The following is a 17,786-nucleotide window of genomic DNA, read 5'->3' as shown; positions in this document are numbered from 1 at the left end:
GTACTATTTCATAATATATAGTATTTCATACTATTGTTCATAATACCAATGTGAGAACACCACTTCCTCAATCAAAAGCAACCAAGATTGCTTACCACACATGTTCCTAAAGATGCATCTAGAACAGTGCTTCTCAAGCAGAGACGACCCTAGTTGTTAAGGCAGTTATATCACAGGAGCGGTCATCTGCTGATCACTCCTGCCACAATAATGGGAAGAGAAGCAGCAAAGCTGGATCATGCAGTGCTTGCTGCCGCAAAACAAAAATTTGGCACCATGTGGTTGAAGCTTTGTAGTACAGATCACATTAGACATGGTCACAAAGACTGGATACTGGTTTTGTTAGTTTTGCCCATTAGCACAAAGGAAAAATATAAAAATTGCTGTGTTGACAAACTTTATGTTTAAAAAATAGACATTAACAATATTTTCCTATGTCACAAAGGAACTGGAATAGGCAATCTATTGATAAATAGTGCAGTGTACAATCTAGTGTATCTCCACCTGCAAGTTATACAGGCAGCCTAACAGATCATGCTATCAGGCCTAATTGTGTGACAGAGGGAGAACTCTCCCTCTATCAACTCCTTACATATCAGTCATTGAGAAATTGACTGACCCAATCCAGAGTGTGGACTGGACTCTTTACTGGTGTGCAAGCAGTGGATATTCAGCACTATTAGCTAGTGTCTCAGGATCATGAGCCCATGGGGAGGATGAACAGCCTTTTCACATCCTTTACACAAACTTGCATTCTTAGGATGTGGAAGCGATGGAACTGGTTAAAGGCTTTAAGATCTTCAGTTGCATTTAAGGGAGTTCACCAGGAATTGAGAAATAAAAGTTTATAGGAATTGTAAGGCAATTGCTATAAAATTAAAATGGCCATCTTTACACTGACAAACTGTTCCTAGAATGTTAATAGGGCAGGTGCAGTAGGAAGCCCCCAACCCCCTCATCTTTAGGCATAGATGCAACATGGATGTTTGGATACAATATTAGATACCAGGGCAAGAGGCCACTCAAGGCCCTCCACACCATTTCTAAACAATACATGGTGTAGAATGGTGGCTCAGTGGTTAGCACTCTAGCTTCACAGCACTGGGGTTTTGGTTTTAAATCCCAGTTAGGACATCTGCAAGGGGATTGCATGGATTTCCTTTGGGAACTCTGGTTTCCTCTCACTCCAAAGACTTAGTGATGGGAAATTTAGATTATGAACCCAAATGGGACAAGGTCTCAAGCATTGTGTAAATTAATGGTGCTACATAAGGACAGTCAGACAGACACACAAATAGGTCAGACTGGAATGCAGTGCACTGACTGGCTGCTCTCCTGACCAGAGCGTGACAACTGCATAAAAATACATGCTGTTACACAGGTCGGGAGAGCCACCAGCCAGTCTGAGCACTACGTTCTGATATCAGCCCGCCTTGCATGATCATGATCGTGGGATACCGATGGGTTGCTATGACAGCTGAGGCCCGCTAAGTACCTCCGAGCTTGTCATAGCTATTCTGTGAAAGTCAGCATTTAGCTGGCATTCATAGGATATTGTGATATTAGCTATACACTGATGCACTGCCAATAGTATAGTATAAGCGATCAGACGATCGCAGCTTTAAGTCCTTTAAAGGGGACTATTAAATATAGCTTAAAAAAATAAAAATAAAAAAAAAGTTCAAATCACTTGCTTGCACAATTAAAAATGAAATAAAAGCCATTTGGTATTGTTGTGTTAGTAGAACTCCGATTAAATTAACTTAATATTTTGATTGGTAAACTGGGCAACGAGAAAAATCTATAAGAGTCAGGCTATGTTCAGTGTTTTTGCAGTTATGCAAATTTTCAGCACCAGCTAAGTCTGAGATTACAGAACTATCAAGCATACACCTTGCTTTTTTTCCTGACCGTTATGCTGCATTATGCAAAAATTTAGCTCTTTGACATGTCACTACCATTGAAAGCAATAGGTAGTGCAAAGAAAAAAAACACGCTACAAAAAAATGCAGGTATCAGGTTTTGCTGCGTTTTTGGTGCCAAAAACAGATGAATTTGAATCAAATTTTTTATTCACTAAACTTTATCAGCATGCACAAGAGACCAGTGTAGCCTGACAAAAAAAAACAGTAAAAAGTGCATAAAAAAACACAGCAAAAACTAAGCAAAACCTGTTTTTTTTTACATTGCTTCTTTGCTGCCAAGAGAGGAGGTTTTGCTTGAGTGAAAAACACAATGTGAACATAGCCTAAAAAGGATAGCATTAAGTTTTTTGGGCTGCCACATTACAATAAAATGCTGTAAGGTGATCAAAAGGTCTCCCTAAAATTGTAATCAGTAAAAACGTCCGTGATGGCATGAAAAAAAAACAAAAAAAAAAAAAAAAAAAAAAAAAAAAACACTAAACCATCACAGCCCCACATCCCAAAAATTGAAAAGTTATGGATATCGGAAAATTTCAACATGCAAAAACTTAAAAACTTCTGAAAAACAAAGAAAAAAAACATTTAGTATCTACATAATCATACTGACCTGGAGAATCATGTTGCTGTATAGTGCACAAAAAAAGGGGCATTGCCCTTTTGCAATGTCAACATTTGGAATTGTTTAACCACTTTCCAGTGCATTACATGAGAAAATGAAGTGTCATTCAAAAGTACAACTCATCGTACAAAAAAACATGACCTCATACAGCTGGACATGTAAAAAGATAAAAGTTATGGCTCTTGGAAAGGGGATGGACGTAGTTATGAAGGGGTTAAAGTGTTGTCCAGTAGTGGACAAGCCATTTAAGTGATACTTTTATTGTAATCCTGCCTGTAATGAAATATCTGGAAGATGATCTTTACAGAACAGGAATTATCAGCCAATGAAGGTCAATGGCTGGTGCCAAAATACAGCTGGTGCCAAAATTAAACAAAAAAAAATATATAAAATAGTGAAACAGTGAAAAGCAGTACTTTTGCATTGCCTTTGACAACTAGCGAGGCCCAGTAGAAAGTTTGAGAAGCCCTGATCTAGAGTTTAGCCATGTGAATCTAATTACATCCAACAAACCAAGGCCGAATGCATGAGCAATGCATTCTCTGGTGTCAGTGACATTTCATAGGCTCTTTTAGGACTGTTGTGGTCAAAAAATCAATGCATTAAATATAAACTATAGTATTTTAAGACAAATCCTCCCTTGAGTTTAAGATATGGCATTCCCCTGCGGTCGCAAGTGTACAATCAGCCATCTGATCACCCGGTTTACTCTACTGATTGCAGTAGCTCTCAACAAGTGTTTTATAGAACAGTAATAAATACTAAGTCATTGGACAGAACAGCCCCCAATCCCTCATCTAAACCAAGTCTGCAGAAATGAAGCAGACCATCTAACATGGCTATGATATAGCACAGCTGGGAGTGGACCACCTGCATTTTACAGCCCCTGATTTAAGATTCGGATAATGAGTGCAGGGATAATTACTGAAAGGGATATTAAGCAAATACACCTAGTTACATTTATTACAAAAATTGAGGGAAAATCCAGGGACGAAAGTCACACCATGTCTCATGAAGGTATGAGGTCTATATCTGGTTTAACAATTATCTACACTTAGTCAATCAAAAATAACATTCTGCTGTGGTGGTAAGAGATTTAAAAAACACATTTTATATACTAGATGTATAATAGTCACTATGTTAAGTGGCAGCTTTTCTTACCGAATCAGGCTTTACATTTGGAAACATCTAATATTGCCCATATATGATTGAAGCTGCATAACTGGCTTCCTGTAAGTATATAGGAAACATAACTAAACCACTGTTATGCAAAGTTTTTCCTTACAAAAATAATAAAAAAAAAAAAAAAGTTGTGTTGTGGGTTGCATGCAGGCTGCACCACACAAGACTAGGCACCCATAACTTCAGCAGAAAAATGCCATTCCCATTGATATGCCCTCATGAGCAGTGTTCAAAATTGTTAACAAAAAAGTCAATGTTCAGTCATAATAGTTAACCTATGCAAAGGGTGCATTGAATATTAGTAAGTGAAAAGCATGGGCTAAGAACAGAAGGAATGCAGCAAATTAAACTGAACTTCTAGAGTCAAGAGTGGTCACAAAAGAAACCTTGCTCATTACTCCCTGTATACTGAAGGTCTGTTCTTTTCAAGCAGACTTGGCATAGATGTACATTACAGTATAGTGACCGTCAATAACCTGCCTAAAATAACCTAGTACTCCAGACAAATACTGTACAATGCAAGACTGATTTCACAAAAAGGGTAAATCAAAGGTTTAATATGGAGTAGAAAACTGCAAGATGCAAACCACCTGCACTCATTGTGACAAATGCTTACCTATTGTCAAAACACCATGACTAAAATGGGTGCTTTTGGATTTGACAAATTAAAAAAAAAAAAACTCCCAGAGTTTTGTTTTTAATATTTAGACTAGTGCAACTATAATTGCAATGTCAATTGAGGAGCATTAACCTTTACTAGCTGGTCATTAAAGTTACAGTCTGCTATCATCACTATTAGAACACAGTTGGATACATTACCATTTCGCCTGCCATAAGTGATGAAGCAATTGCAGCCTGGGTAACACCTGGGCTGCCATCATAGCTCATGCTAGGTGCTATAGGTGGGTACTTCTGTGCTGCAGCACCATATGGATCTTTGAAATAAATAAATCAGTGAATGGCAAATGCAAAGCAGTTAACTTTTTTTGACTGTGCTTTGTACAAGGCAAATGAGTGATCTCTCACCTCCCATGGACATAGAGTTTGCTCCCATGCGCATATCTCGCTCCCTCTGTGAAGGAAGTTAAATTAATTAAAAAAGCACAGTGTAATTTATTTTGGCTACACCTGTGAAAATGTGTATGTAGTTTATGTTAATATACTCAATCGTCCACCTTCCACTTTCCAGCACATCTGGTCACATGACAGCCATTTCAGCTTGCCAGATCACACTAGGCTCTATGCACGAGCTGGAAGTCGCTTTTACAATGTAAGCTTGGCACCTCATTCTAATGCTCCATAGATTTACACTGTAAAACCACTTCCAGGTCACACAGAACCCAATGTACCAGCAAGTCAGAATAGATATCATGTGACCCAGAGGGAGTCAACAATCAGTCCCCCTTCCTCCTCCATCTCTCTTCTTGTCAAGATCCTTGAAAGATGAGACAATCTGTACCTTTATTTATTAAATCTACTGCTCCATAACTGAAAAATGCACATGCAACAAGCTTAAAAAGGGGTATTCCAATCTCCAAGATCCTATCCCAATATGTAGGTGGAATATTAGCAAATACCTCCAATTAGAAATGTAGTATAGTTTTTGATTCGCTATCTCTTTCCTCATGTGCAGCCATCGCAGGACCTTAGGTATCCATGGTTATGACCACTAGCAACTAGCTGTCACTATACCAGTGGCTGTAACCATGGATACCTAAGGTCCTGCACATGAGGAAAGACAAGCGTCTTAGAAATTTCACCGAAACACTAACACTTACTGGGTCCATGTATCCCATACGATAGCCCTCTTCTCGCTGGCGTCTCATCTGCTCTTCCATTTCACGCTGACGAATAATCATCTCTTCCTCACGTCTGCGTCGTTCCTCCTCTTGTCTGTGTAAAAGAACATTTCTTGAGCTTAATACAAGCTTATTACTGTACATGGGACCAAAAGTGCCAAGCCTAAAAACGTTAAAGATTTGTATACATGTGTTTCATTAGTACTCATTTTATGAGGACTGCAATTCTGGATTACATTTTGACAGAACTCTGCTTTGCCTAGGATTTTATGAATAAATTGACAAAAGAGCTGTCCTGCTTGACACGTGCCTACAAAGTGGCAGTCAGTGACTGGACCATGTCAGACTATAAAAACAAGCCCCTAAGGCAGCATGGTGTGCACCTTGCCACAAGTCTTATGTTAGTCAGTGAATAGAAAGCATAAAATCAGACAAGTTATGGCATTCCTTACGAATTTGATGAGTAAGGATCACCACAACCCTGTGCCACCAAGTCATAGCCAGGCAAAAATTGCATGAAAAACTACCAAAAGTCAGAAGAATTAGCACAGCCTGGTGTTTTAAAAAGCTTTGAAAAGTTGCAAAATTGTGTGCAACAGTTCCGGCATTAAACCAGTTTCATCAAATCGTGTTTACCTTAACTGCATCTCCTTGCGCTTTTGCATTTCTTGATTGTGAATTTCTTCCATCCGTCTAAGCTCTTCCTGACGTCTCATAAGATCTGTAAAAAAAAATGATGCATATTTTTAAAAATTAGATAAGTGCATATTTACCACACAAGGCAACAGACTGAAGACTAGCCTCCGGTTTACATGAAAGATCTAGCTGTCTGGCAAAAGATTCAACCTTTGTCAGTGCAGCTATACTTCTAGGACTACAGGCATCAGGAAAATTTTAATAGAAAACAAAATTGCCAATCTCATTGTCACTTAGGTGAACAGCACAAACTGCATTGTTTTGACAAGCACTTTCTTAGAAGGTGCCTAATGTACTATTACTACCAGCATGTCTAAAACCAACCTTGTCGAAGGAGGTTGGCTTGGTGCTCATGGAAAGCATCTTCCATTTCACTTTCAAGCTTCTCTTTAGCTTCTTTCATGTTTTTTTCCACTTGTTGCCTTTGCTGTTTCTCCATGTCATCCAAGGACTTCCACCTTTGGGAATATTCAAACTCAAAGGAGCCATGTTGGGCAAATCGAGGTGGTACCTCCCTCTCCCTGTTGAAAAGATTGTTGGATAAGTTATACTGTTTGGACATTTACTGCCCTGATAGTCTATAATCTTGTGGACTACACTTGCAAGAGCATGGTCGAGATTTCAGACTCACTTTTGATACAAGTGATTCTTCTGAGCGAGTTTCTCAGGAAGCCCATCTTCATCATCAAATTGCTCCAGGGGCTCCACAATAACAGGCATGGGTGTCCTTTAAGGCGTGTATAAGAAACAAAACAAAGTTACGTCAGCAGGTTTACAAACTGATGTACCAAAATACTGAACACAGACCAGTAGACTGCTCACAAGCAAAAGACTTACGTGGTCAAAAGGAACACTCCATCTGAACACCTGTCAAAGGCCTTTCTGGCAGCTGGTTTGGCAGCAAATTCAACTATTCCCTTTCCAGTGGATCGCCCTCGATCATCCACTATAACTACTGCCCTTTCAACTGGTCCAAATTGACTGAAGGCCTCTTCTAAAAGCTCGTTTGATACATAGGGAGACAAGTTTCGCACAGAAAGGGCAGCAGAATGGGTGGCAAACCGTACTCTAAGCTGACGGCCCCTCATTGGGAAATCATCAAGCTCTGCTTTGGCAATCTCAGCCAGTGCTCTAGTTTCCTGAAGAGACAAGCATGGAAGGACACTTTAAACCACACAGTAATTAATCATATAACTACATTTAGTTGGCATATAGCAGTCCAGTTCTAATTCAGCCACACAAGATTGAAAATGGCACAGATAACTATGGTCTTAGCCTTTGTGCCATCATGGGACCAGGTGTCAAGTACTAGTTTCTCTGCACCTTAACTGAAGACTAACAGTTTGGTATTTCCTTTCTATTGACCAGGCCTTAATTAGAGCATGTACAGGGGCCAAGTCAGTATCTTTCCCAGCAGATTTTATTCAGCCTGCCTCCAACACCTACCAGTGGAGCAGAGCTCCACCAGCATCCATTACCCTATTGAATGCTGCCGTCATTCACATTAGTGTGAGGACCAGGGAATGTACTGTTCCAACCTGCCATCAGCTCCCCTGCATCTCATTTGAAGGCGCCAATTGGTTGCCATGACAGCTGTGGGCTTGCTGAAGACCCTGATGCATGTCACGACTGAGATTTAACTGGTTAAAGGGAATCTGTTAACTCCTCGGAGATATCAGACCTCTATTATGGGCATACAGGTTATAGAAGAGTAAATCTATACTTACCTGTATGGCCCATAGTAGAGGTCTGATTGCAGAGAAAAGTAATTTTCTATTTTTGGTTTTCAACAGGCATCTGGGGTACACCAAGCAATGAGCATATATCTGATTATTCCCCTAAATCACCACCTATCAGCCTAGTTCCCATTTCCCCCCCCCCTCCCCCGCACGTCACAGGGCGCTGTTACGTGCACTTTCCTTTCTCACCTCCCGGAGCATGCGCAAAACGCAGCTCTTATAGACCACGCTTTGTTTCCTCCCGGTCGGGTTTCTATGAGCACAGTGCCGCAGAAAACCTTATCGTTATGTGCCGGGAGTTACTGGAGCAGAAGACAAACCCGGCCGGGAGGAAACAAAGCACTGTGCGAAGGTTTGTTTTGTAGACAAAGCCACAAGGGCTTTTTTTATTAAAGGGATAAATTGTAGTTTTGTACAACACCATTCATTTTACCATAATGTAGTGAAAATAAAGTATGGTGAAATTGCACATTAGTTTGTGTTTTGCCTTGAGTGTTCACTGCTGTAAAGCCAGGAAGCACGATTCCTGCAGGTCAGTAAGAGGATGCCAATACCAAGCTTCTAGTTTTGTTTTTTTATTTGAGTGGGAGAACAAATTCTCACTTGTGTTGTCATTTTACAAGACATGTAATCTTTTTCCTTCACAGCAAGCTGACATTTTCATAGATTAGGACATTTTATATATTCATTTTGGGATAGAGATGTTTTAATTGCCAATTTCATTCATTGCAGAGTTGTGGCAACAAAAAAAATCTGGCATATCAATTTTTCATTACACTGTTTAATAATCAGGTCAATTAATTTCATACTTTGACAAACCAAACATGTTTTATTTTAACAGGGGAAAACGCAGGTTAGTTTATTTAAAGAAGCTGTCCACTACTTTTACATTGATGCCCTATCCATGTCTGATCAGCTGGAGTTGACACTTCAGCTGCTATGCTGTTATTTGTATGGGCAGCCAGAAGTACCTACTTGCAGAGTTGCCCCGCCTTGATAGTGGTACAGCACATCCGCCTCCTACTGATTTGAACAGGAGGCAGATGTGCAGTACTAAGCCCCAGCCACTACCAGAAGATGGAGCAGCTCCACAAGAGTACTTCCGGCCAGCTGATCGGCAGGGGTCCTGACCCCTCTTATCAATACACTCAGCGCTGTCTGCATCCTGTTTTCAGCCCCTCCAGACTGGATTGGAACAGCCAGAGGGCCAGTGTGGCCCACACTTTGCCCAATATTAATACTGTAATCTTCAATGCCATAGACTAGCAGTATAAAGTGAAAAATAATGCTCTTGTGAAGCCCTCACAGGATGGCCCTGCCAAGGGCCTACAGTGGGCTGCTCTAGTTGCCATGACAACCCATAGGTTCCCCTTGGCCTCATACTGGTGAACATGCCATTATATGCAGTCATCAGAAACTGACATCTGAATGTTAAATACTGCGATCAGAAAGTAGATGGCAGCTATGTAAAGCGGCTGGTTTCATACAGGCTCCGCAGAGTCTGCGCCACACAGACCCGACATGTCACCGCATATTTACAAGTTACATTAACAGTCACATTGGACTTTGTCATTAGAAGACTCCTTCCAAGTAATATATATGTACAACGGCTCGGGCAAATGTGTACTACCACCAACTCCTGGAGAATGGTTGTAGATTGGTATATGGTTGTATTAGAAAACCCCTCCAATTAGAAATATGGTATAGTTCTTCTGATTCACTGTCGCTTAGCCCATATACTGTGTATTGGGATAGGATCACCCCCCACCTTTGATGATGTACACAGCAAGTAATGAAACCTCACCAGCTTGATGAAGCCGAAGCCTTTGCTCTTGTTAATAAACACTTCTCCCGGCTCTCCATACTTCGCGAAAAGCTTCTTGAACTCGTCATCAGAGATGTCAGTAGGGAGATTCCCGACAAACAGCCGGCAGCGCTGCGTGTACGTCTTCTCCCCAGGCCTCTTCAGGAGGGACAGCGTGGCCCGAACACCCTGCAGGAAGAGGAAAGGTCCAGATGGCGGCAGGCAGGAGCCCGAGCACAGCGGGAGACTGCGCACTGTCCGCTACAGACGCCACACATTCCCCCTGATAACCCCGCCCCTGTATGCCACCCGCCCCTCCCGGGCTACACACGGCGGTGGGCGGGGCTTGCACCCAAAATGGAGGCGACACAAAAGACGACACAGCCCCAGCCGCCATTTTATAGACTTCCTGCAGCACACAAGATGAAGGCCGTCTCGCCGCACAGTGCCTCACGTATAACACTACATGTCACTTACGTCGTTCCAGCCGCCTTCTTCGTCCACGTTCACCTCAGGCTGCGGCGGGTGTGACTGGAATCTGGACTGGTGCGGCCTCTTCTGGCCGGGCTGAGGGTTGGGCCCAGGCCGCTGTCTTTGCTGTTGCTGCTGGAGCGGGGCAGGCCTCTGCTGCTGCTGTTGGGGCGCAGCAGGCCGCTGCTGCTGTTGGGGCGCAGCAGGCCTCTGTTGGGGCGCAGCAGGCCGCTGCTGTTGCTGTTGGGGCGCAGCAGGCCGCTGCTGTTGGGGCGCAGCAGGCTTCTGCTGCTGCTGTTGGGGCGCAGCAGGCTTCTGCTGCTGCTGTTGGGGCGCAGCAGGCTTCTGCTGTTGCTGCTGCTGCTGAGGCAGAGCCGGCCTCTGCTGCGGTTGCTGCTGCTGGGCCTGCGGCTGAGCGGGGCTTTGGTTGGGGGGAGGGGTGGCTTTAGGCGGCGGCGGCTTCTGGGCCTGATTCGGGGTGGCCGGCTTCTGCGCGGCGGAGGACGCTGGCTGCTGCTGCTGGGGTGACGGTGTGGGTTTGGTCTGCGGGGAGGCGGCAGGGGGCTTGGCAGCTGGAGTCTGGGGCGCGGGGGACTTCGCTGCAGGGGGCTTGGCCGCGGGGGTCTGCGCAGTCTGGGGCGTCTTTGGGGGCTCCTGGGCGGCGGGTTTCTGCTCCTGGCTGTTCTGCTGCGGAGGCTGCGCGGGCTTCTGCGCTTGTTGTTGCTGCTGCGGCGGCGGTTTCTGCTGGTTCTGCTGCGGCTTGTTCTGGTTCTGATGAGCCGCCGGGCCGCGGTTGGCGTCCATGTAGCTTTGTCCACGGTAGCTAGACATGCCGCCCATGCCTCCTATACCTCCCATACCTCCTCGGACGCCATTACCCCGACGGTAAATGTTCATCCCCATTCCTCCTCCTCCGCCGCCCATTCCACCACGGCTTCTGAATCTATCACGAGACATCGTTGTCTAAGATTCGTTACAACGTTCGTCACTGCAAAATGGCGTCGCAGGCGAAGAATGCGAGGTGGCTTTGTCCTTTGCTTATGTAGTAAGTCTCTGAGTACGCCCCCTTGAATACTAACCAATAAGGCAGCGCCTGCCAACTGACTCCAGAAGCCTATTGGTTGATGGTTTAGCTAACCGGAAGAGGCAACGTGACTTAGCCTTTACAACTCCAGCAATGATTGGCCGCTGAGATGATTAACAGATCTAACAACCAATAAAGAGTCTGCTATATGCTCTCTACGAATTGTGAATGGACGGAAGTAGTGTCGCATTTTCCTTGCATGTTTATATAGATTAATGGATGGACATTCATTTTCACGCAGAAACAGAAAGCCACAAATCAGATCATTTGTATCAATATGAGTGTAACATTGTGTTGTAGCTGTAATGTTGCTTCAGTGTTTGGATGCCAAAACCAGGAGTGGAACTTGCAGAGAAAAACTGTGCATGGGAGATTGACAGGTGTTCTGTGCTTTGGAGACACTCCTGGGTTTGGCATTCAAATAGTAATGTGTGAATGAGGCCTAGTGAAGAGTCGGGGCACTGCACTATATGCCGGAGGAGCGGATGGCCTCCTGTCTCCCCCCTATCAATACTAATGCACTGCTTCAGATGTGGGATCCTTATGCTGGGTCCCCATCCACCATTTAACCACCATGGATTAGCTACTTGCATGCTAATCAGAAGTACTTTACTGACCTATTTAGTCCAGCTGACCACATGTCTGTGTGCAGAACAATCAGTGATGCGGTCATTCTGTGCACATGGGATAGTATTGTTCTCCAGAGCACATCCTGTTTACACAGGATGATGTGCTGCCAAGAACTATGATTTTTAAGCCAGCTAAAAAAAAAATCCACAAACAAACAAATTTATTAGGTGATTGCTGGCATGTTTAGAGGATAGTCGAGCACTCCCAGGCTTATTGGCCTGTCTAAAAGCAATATCAGCAACAAATTCCTTAGTGCACATTATAGAAATTTTCTCCCAAATTCACTCAGAGCAGAGATCTGAGATCTCCAGCGTGTATGTCATATCCAATCAACCCTGCTAAGCTGTCTATATGGGCATGTAGGTCATAGAAAGTTGAATAAAATGATACCTTGATATCTGCGATCCAATGTCTTATTCCAGAGAAATCCACGTTTTGTTTCTAAGTATGTAAATGAGCTGTTAAGATCTATGGGCCGGACACTGATCTGCATGAGAATCTGCCTCCAAAGCTTAGTTTAATTAAAATTGGCATTACCAATGTGATATGTAATGACTGACATTCTGCTTTCCTGATCAGCATGTCTCACACTGGTAACACCCCCTTTCATTTAAAATAAGCTCTGATAGCAGATATTTGAGGAGATCAGTGTTTGGCCCATAGATCTTAAAGGGAACCTGTCACCAGAAATAACGCTATTAACCTGCAGATATGGGGTTAATCTGCTGGTTATCAGCGCTATTATGCTGCTCAATGCCTGCACACAGCCGAGTGCAGCGGGGAGAAAATGAACTTTATTTGGTTTCAGTCAAACAGGCGGAGGCCAGGGTGGTGCTAGTTCAGTCACCGCTCGGAGAATACAGAGGCCGCTGTATCCGCGCCCCCGGCGCTGACTGACACTCCCTCTGGATTGGGCTTCAGCTATCAGTCAGCGCCGGGGGCGCGGATTCAGCGGCCTCTGTATTCTCCGAGCGGTGACTGAACCAGCGCCGGCTCCATCCCCATGACTGAAACCAAATGCTGGCGGGGAGAATAAAGCTTATTTTCTCCCCGCTGCATTTGGCTGTGTGCAGACATCGGGCAGCATAATAACACTGTTAACCTGCAGAATAACCGCATATCTGCAGGTTAATTGCATTATTTCTGGTGACAGGTTCCCTTGAACCGCTCATGTACCCATTAATAAAAATGTAGATTTGTCAGGAACAATTCATCAGTTCGCATATATCAAGGTATAATTTTTTCAATTCTCTATGATCTACTTGCCTGTAAACAAGTTGATCCTACAGACAGATGTCCTTTCAGGGCATCTGTCTGTTTCATTGGTCTGAGCTCATTTCATAAGCTCCTCAAGCCTTATTGTCTTTCACAGATTATACAAAGATGGGATTCTTAGCTATTGAAAGGAGCTATACAGCATACCAGCTTTCTGCACGTGTATGTTTGGCCTAAAGGGGTATTCCAGTCATAAGTATGTATGAGATGTCTACCAGATATGCCTTAAAGGGGTTTTCCCACAAACAAAAGTTAATTTTAATCAATGGCTGTTTCTGACCGTGTACAGAATACGGTCTGACCATACCACATCTCCTGGGCAGGGAAGGAAGCAAGAGAGTATACAGACATTACAGCGGGGGATCACAGAGGATTCATTTTGTGAGGTAAAATATTGTTTAAAAATAGACATGAAATGTTTTACCTCACAAAATGGATCCTCTGTGATCCCCCGCTGTAATGTCTGTATTGTCTTTTGCTTCCTCCCCTGCGCAGGAGCTGTGATATGTTCTGTACACAGTCAGACACAGCCATTACACAGTACACAGCAGGGGCACATTTATAAGATTATCTCAGCACAGGGACATTTTATTTAAAGAAGTTGTCCAATACTATTTAAAAATTCCCCCAATGTATTTAACCTGTGGAGAGAAGATTTTTTTCTAATTACCTTGCGTTGTCTTTATTGCCTGTGAGCGGCGCTATCACTGATCACTCACAGGCATCACGCGACCCTCGGCTGCAGCCGGCCCTGGCTTCTGCTGATGTCACGTCAAGTGAGGCGTGATGCTGGGCTGTTGGCAGGGTTACCCCGCGGCTCACGTCCCAGCATCCACCACGCGATTTCCCGCTCCTGCATTCATTGGGAAAGCACATGGTGGATGCTGGGTGTGACGCACGGGGCAACCCCACCAACAGCCCAGTATCCATTGCGGGGAGCAAGCCACTGAGTCACGCCTCACTTGACGTGACATCAGCAGAAGCCAGGGCCGGCTGCAGCCGAGGGTCGCATGATGCCTGTGAGCGGCCAGTGATAGCGCCACTCACAGGCAATAAAGACAACGCAAGGTAATTAGAAAAAATCTTTTCTCCACAGGTTAAATACATTGGGGGAATTTTTAACCCCTTTCTGACCCAAGGCGTACTAATACGTATCTGTGCCCTGGGCCAGATACGTATTATTACGCCCTGGCGATTTCTCCCGCACAGAGGCTGTGCTATGTGCCCAGGGTCGGTCTGGGCTGGCGGGATACCGGGAAATTTCCCGGTGGGCCCCGCCCCTGCTGCAGAGTAGAGGGGGGAGAAGAGAACAAAAAAAATCCTGCGGTTTTAAGGGGCACGGGCCCTTTAAAAGCGCAGGCACAGTGTATGCAGGGACGCGCGCACGCAGCGTTCATTACCTGAACCGCCGCGACACACGTCCCAGTGAAGCAGCTGAAGCTGCGCGTCTCCCTTCGCTGGCCGGCGTATGACGTCATCGTCATGCGCCTGCTGTGAAGGAGGCGCGCAACTCAGGAGAAGGAGGACACCGCACGGGATCGCAGGAAGGTAAGAGGTGTGTGTGTGTGTGTGTAATGGTCTGGACACACAAGGCGGGGGCCAGCAGGACACACAAGGGGGGGCCCAGCTCGACAGACCCACAAGGGGGGGGCCCAGCTGGACAGACACACAAGGGGGGGCCCAGCTGGACAGACACACAAGGGGGGGCCAAGTTGGACAGACACACAAGGGGGGGGCCCAGCTGGACAGACACACAAGGGGGGCCCAGCTGGACAGACACAAAAGGGGGGGGCCCAGCTGGACAGACACACAAGGGGGGGCCCAGCTGGACAGACACACAAGGGGGGGCCCAGCTGGACAGACACACAAGGGGGGGCCCAGCTGGACAGACACACAAGGGGGGGCCCAGCTGGACAGACACACAAGGGGGGGCCCAGCTGGACAGACACACAAGGGGGGCCCAGCTGGATGGACACACGAGGGGGGGCCCAGCTGGACGGACACACGAGGGTGGGACCAGCTGGACGGACACACGAGAGGGGGCCCAGCTGGACGGACACACGAGGGGGGGCCCAGCTGGACACACGAGGGGGGGCCCAGCTGGACACACGAGGGGGGACCAAGCTGGACACACGAGGGGGGAACCCTGGCTGGACACGCAAGGGGGGGGGCCCTGGCTGGACACGCAAGGGGGGGAGCCTTGGCTGGACACGCAAGGGGGGAGCCCTGGCTGGACACGCAAGGGAGGGGAGCCCTGGCTGGACACACAAGGGGGAGCCCTGGCAGGACACACAAGGGGGAACCAAGGTGGACCCAGGCAAAGGGGGGTGGGCAGGATGGGTATATGGGGGGCAGGCTGGACACATGGAGGCCAGGATGGATATATGGGGGGCAGGATGGATATATGGGGGGCAGGATGGATATATGGGGGGGGCAGGATGGATATATGGGGGGGCAAGATGGATATATGGAGGCCAGGATGGATATATGGGGGGGGCAAGCTGGACTTATGGAGGCCAGGATGGATATATGGGGGGGGGGAGCAGGCTGAACATATGGAGGCCAGGATGGATATATGGGGGGGCTAGGATGAATATGTGTGGGGGGCGGGCTCGATACACATGGGCTAGCATAAATATATGGAGGGGCACGCTGGATATATGGGGGGTGTCAGGATGGATATATGCAGGGGGTAAGGGCAGTATGGATATATGAGGGGAGAGGCTGGACACATGGAGGCCAGGATGAATATGTAGAGGGCAGGCTGGACACATGGAGGATATATGGGGGGGACATATGGGGGCGCAGGCTCGAAACATGGAGGCAAGGATGGATATGTGGGGGGGCAGACTGGCACATGGGGGGGCTAGGATGGGTATATGGGAGGGGGCAGGCTCGATACACATGTGCTAGGATAAATATATGGAGGGGTCACACTAGACAAATGGTGGCCAGAAGGGACATATGGGGGTGCCTGGCTAGACAAGGGACTTAATTACTGTTTGGGAGCCAGATTGAGAAACATACTTTATTAGTTTATGGTGACCAGTGGGGAACATTATTACTTTAGATTCCAATTATTATTACATTATTACTTCTGTAATATAATTTACTTTTTAGGAAATTGTTTTCCATGGGATGGGACAAAAGAGAGGTCCTGTTACTGTGCAGGACGGCACTATGTTGCTTTTTTTCTTCAACTGGTGTAGTGTAGAGGTCGGGGGGGGAAAGTGGGAATATTCTCTAGAAGAGATCAGTTATTAATAACTGTGTTATTTTCTGCAGAGATGATTCCTGGCTGGAAGAAGTGATGGCTGTCTGTGCCAGATGAAGAAGAAAAGCGAAGATGAAGGACTTCACCTAGAGACATCACTGGTGAGTCAGTGTATTACATGTACACTTACACTACACACGTGGTCAAAATTGTTGGTACTCCTCGTTTAATGAAAGAAAAACCCACAATGGTCACAGAAATAACTTCAGTCTGATAAATTACAAATTTTTGAAAATGAAGAGATGAAGGTCAGACATTGATTTTCTGCTTCCACAGAATTTAAAAAAAAAATTAACCTCATGAAATCGGCCTGGACAGAAATGATGGTTCTTCTTCTTAACTTAATATTTTGTTGAACCTTTTGAGGCAATCACTGCAATCAAACGATTCCTGTAACTGTCAATGAGACTTCTGCGCCTCTCGACAGGTATTTTGGCCGACTCCTCATGAGCAAACTGCTCCAGTTGTCTCGTGTTTGAAGGTTGCCTTTTCCAGAATGTTTCAGCTCTTTCCAAAGATGCTCCATAGGATTTAGGTCAGGGCTCATAGAAGCCACTTCAGAATAGTCCAATGTTTTCCTCTTAGCCATTCTTGGGTGTTTTTAGCTGTGTGTGTTTTGGGTCATTATCCTGTTGCTAGACCTGCGACTGAGACCAAGCTTTCTGACACTGGGCAGCACATTTCTCTCTAGAATCCCTTGATAGTCTTGAGATTTCATTGTACCCTGCACAGATTCAAGACACCCTGTGCCAGGTGCAGCAAAGCAGCCCCAGAACATAACAGAGCCTCCACCATGTTTCACAGTAGGGACAGTGTTCTTTTCTTGATATGCTTCATTTTTCCATCTGTGACCATAGAGCTGATGTGCCTTGCCAAAAACTTCAATTTTTGTCTCATCTGTCCATAGTACATTCTCCCAGAAGCTTTGTGGCTTGTCAACATGTAGTTTGGCAAATTCCAGTCTGGCTTTTTTACTATTTTTTTTTTCAACAATGGTGTTCTCCTTGGTCGTCTTACATGAAGTTCACTTTGGATCAAACAACGGTGGATAGTACGATCTGACACTGATGTTCCTTGAGCTTGAAGTTCACCTTTAATCTCTTTAGAAGTTATTCTGGGCTCTTTTGTTACCATTCATATTATCCGTCTCTTCGATTTGTCATCAATTTTCCTCCTGCACCCACGTCCAGGGAGGTTGGCTACAGTCCCATGGATCTTAAATTTCTGAATAATATGTGCACCTGTAGTCACAGAAACATCAAGCTGCTTGGAGATGGTCTTATAACCT

The 17,786-nt window shown here is 45.4% G+C and overlaps 1 protein-coding gene across 4 annotated transcripts in view; it reads right to left on the bottom strand.

The window, feature by feature from the left end:
• The window catches only part of SFPQ (splicing factor proline and glutamine rich), a 29,491-nt gene extending 18,213 nt beyond the window's left edge, over window positions 1–11,278 (bottom strand). Inside the window, exons 1-10 of one of the 4 annotated variants that reach the window (XM_073666006.1) lie at window positions 10,242–11,277; window positions 9,765–9,953; window positions 7,059–7,360; window positions 6,853–6,948; window positions 6,546–6,742; window positions 6,162–6,246; window positions 5,505–5,619; window positions 4,753–4,798; window positions 4,546–4,661; window positions 3,706–3,774 (exon numbers count right to left, since the gene is read on the bottom strand). In XM_073666006.1, the coding sequence (XP_073522107.1) occupies window positions 3,733–3,774; window positions 4,546–4,661; window positions 4,753–4,798; window positions 5,505–5,619; window positions 6,162–6,246; window positions 6,546–6,742; window positions 6,853–6,948; window positions 7,059–7,360; window positions 9,765–9,953; window positions 10,242–11,192 (2,139 nt within the window). In that variant the 5' untranslated portion in view covers window positions 11,193–11,277 and the 3' untranslated portion in view covers window positions 3,706–3,732. Of the gene's footprint in view, window positions 1–3,705; window positions 3,775–4,545; window positions 4,662–4,752; window positions 4,799–5,504; window positions 5,620–6,161; window positions 6,247–6,545; window positions 6,743–6,852; window positions 6,949–7,058; window positions 7,361–9,764; window positions 9,954–10,241 lie in introns of all 4 variants that reach the window. The other 3 variants (XM_073666004.1, XM_073666005.1, XM_073666007.1) reach the window with 3 other exon arrangements.
• Window positions 11,279–17,786: the final 6,508 nt, after the last annotated feature.

The sequence above is a fragment of the Phyllobates terribilis genome, unplaced genomic scaffold (assembly GCF_046119375.1).
Source record: "Phyllobates terribilis strain yellow unplaced genomic scaffold, ASM4611937v1 Scaffold_2__4_contigs__length_985480577, whole genome shotgun sequence".
NCBI classification, from domain to species: Eukaryota; Metazoa; Chordata; class Amphibia; order Anura; family Dendrobatidae; genus Phyllobates; species Phyllobates terribilis.
Note: the sequence above shows the minus strand (reverse complement) of the source record. Positions and strands in the feature narration are given on the sequence as shown.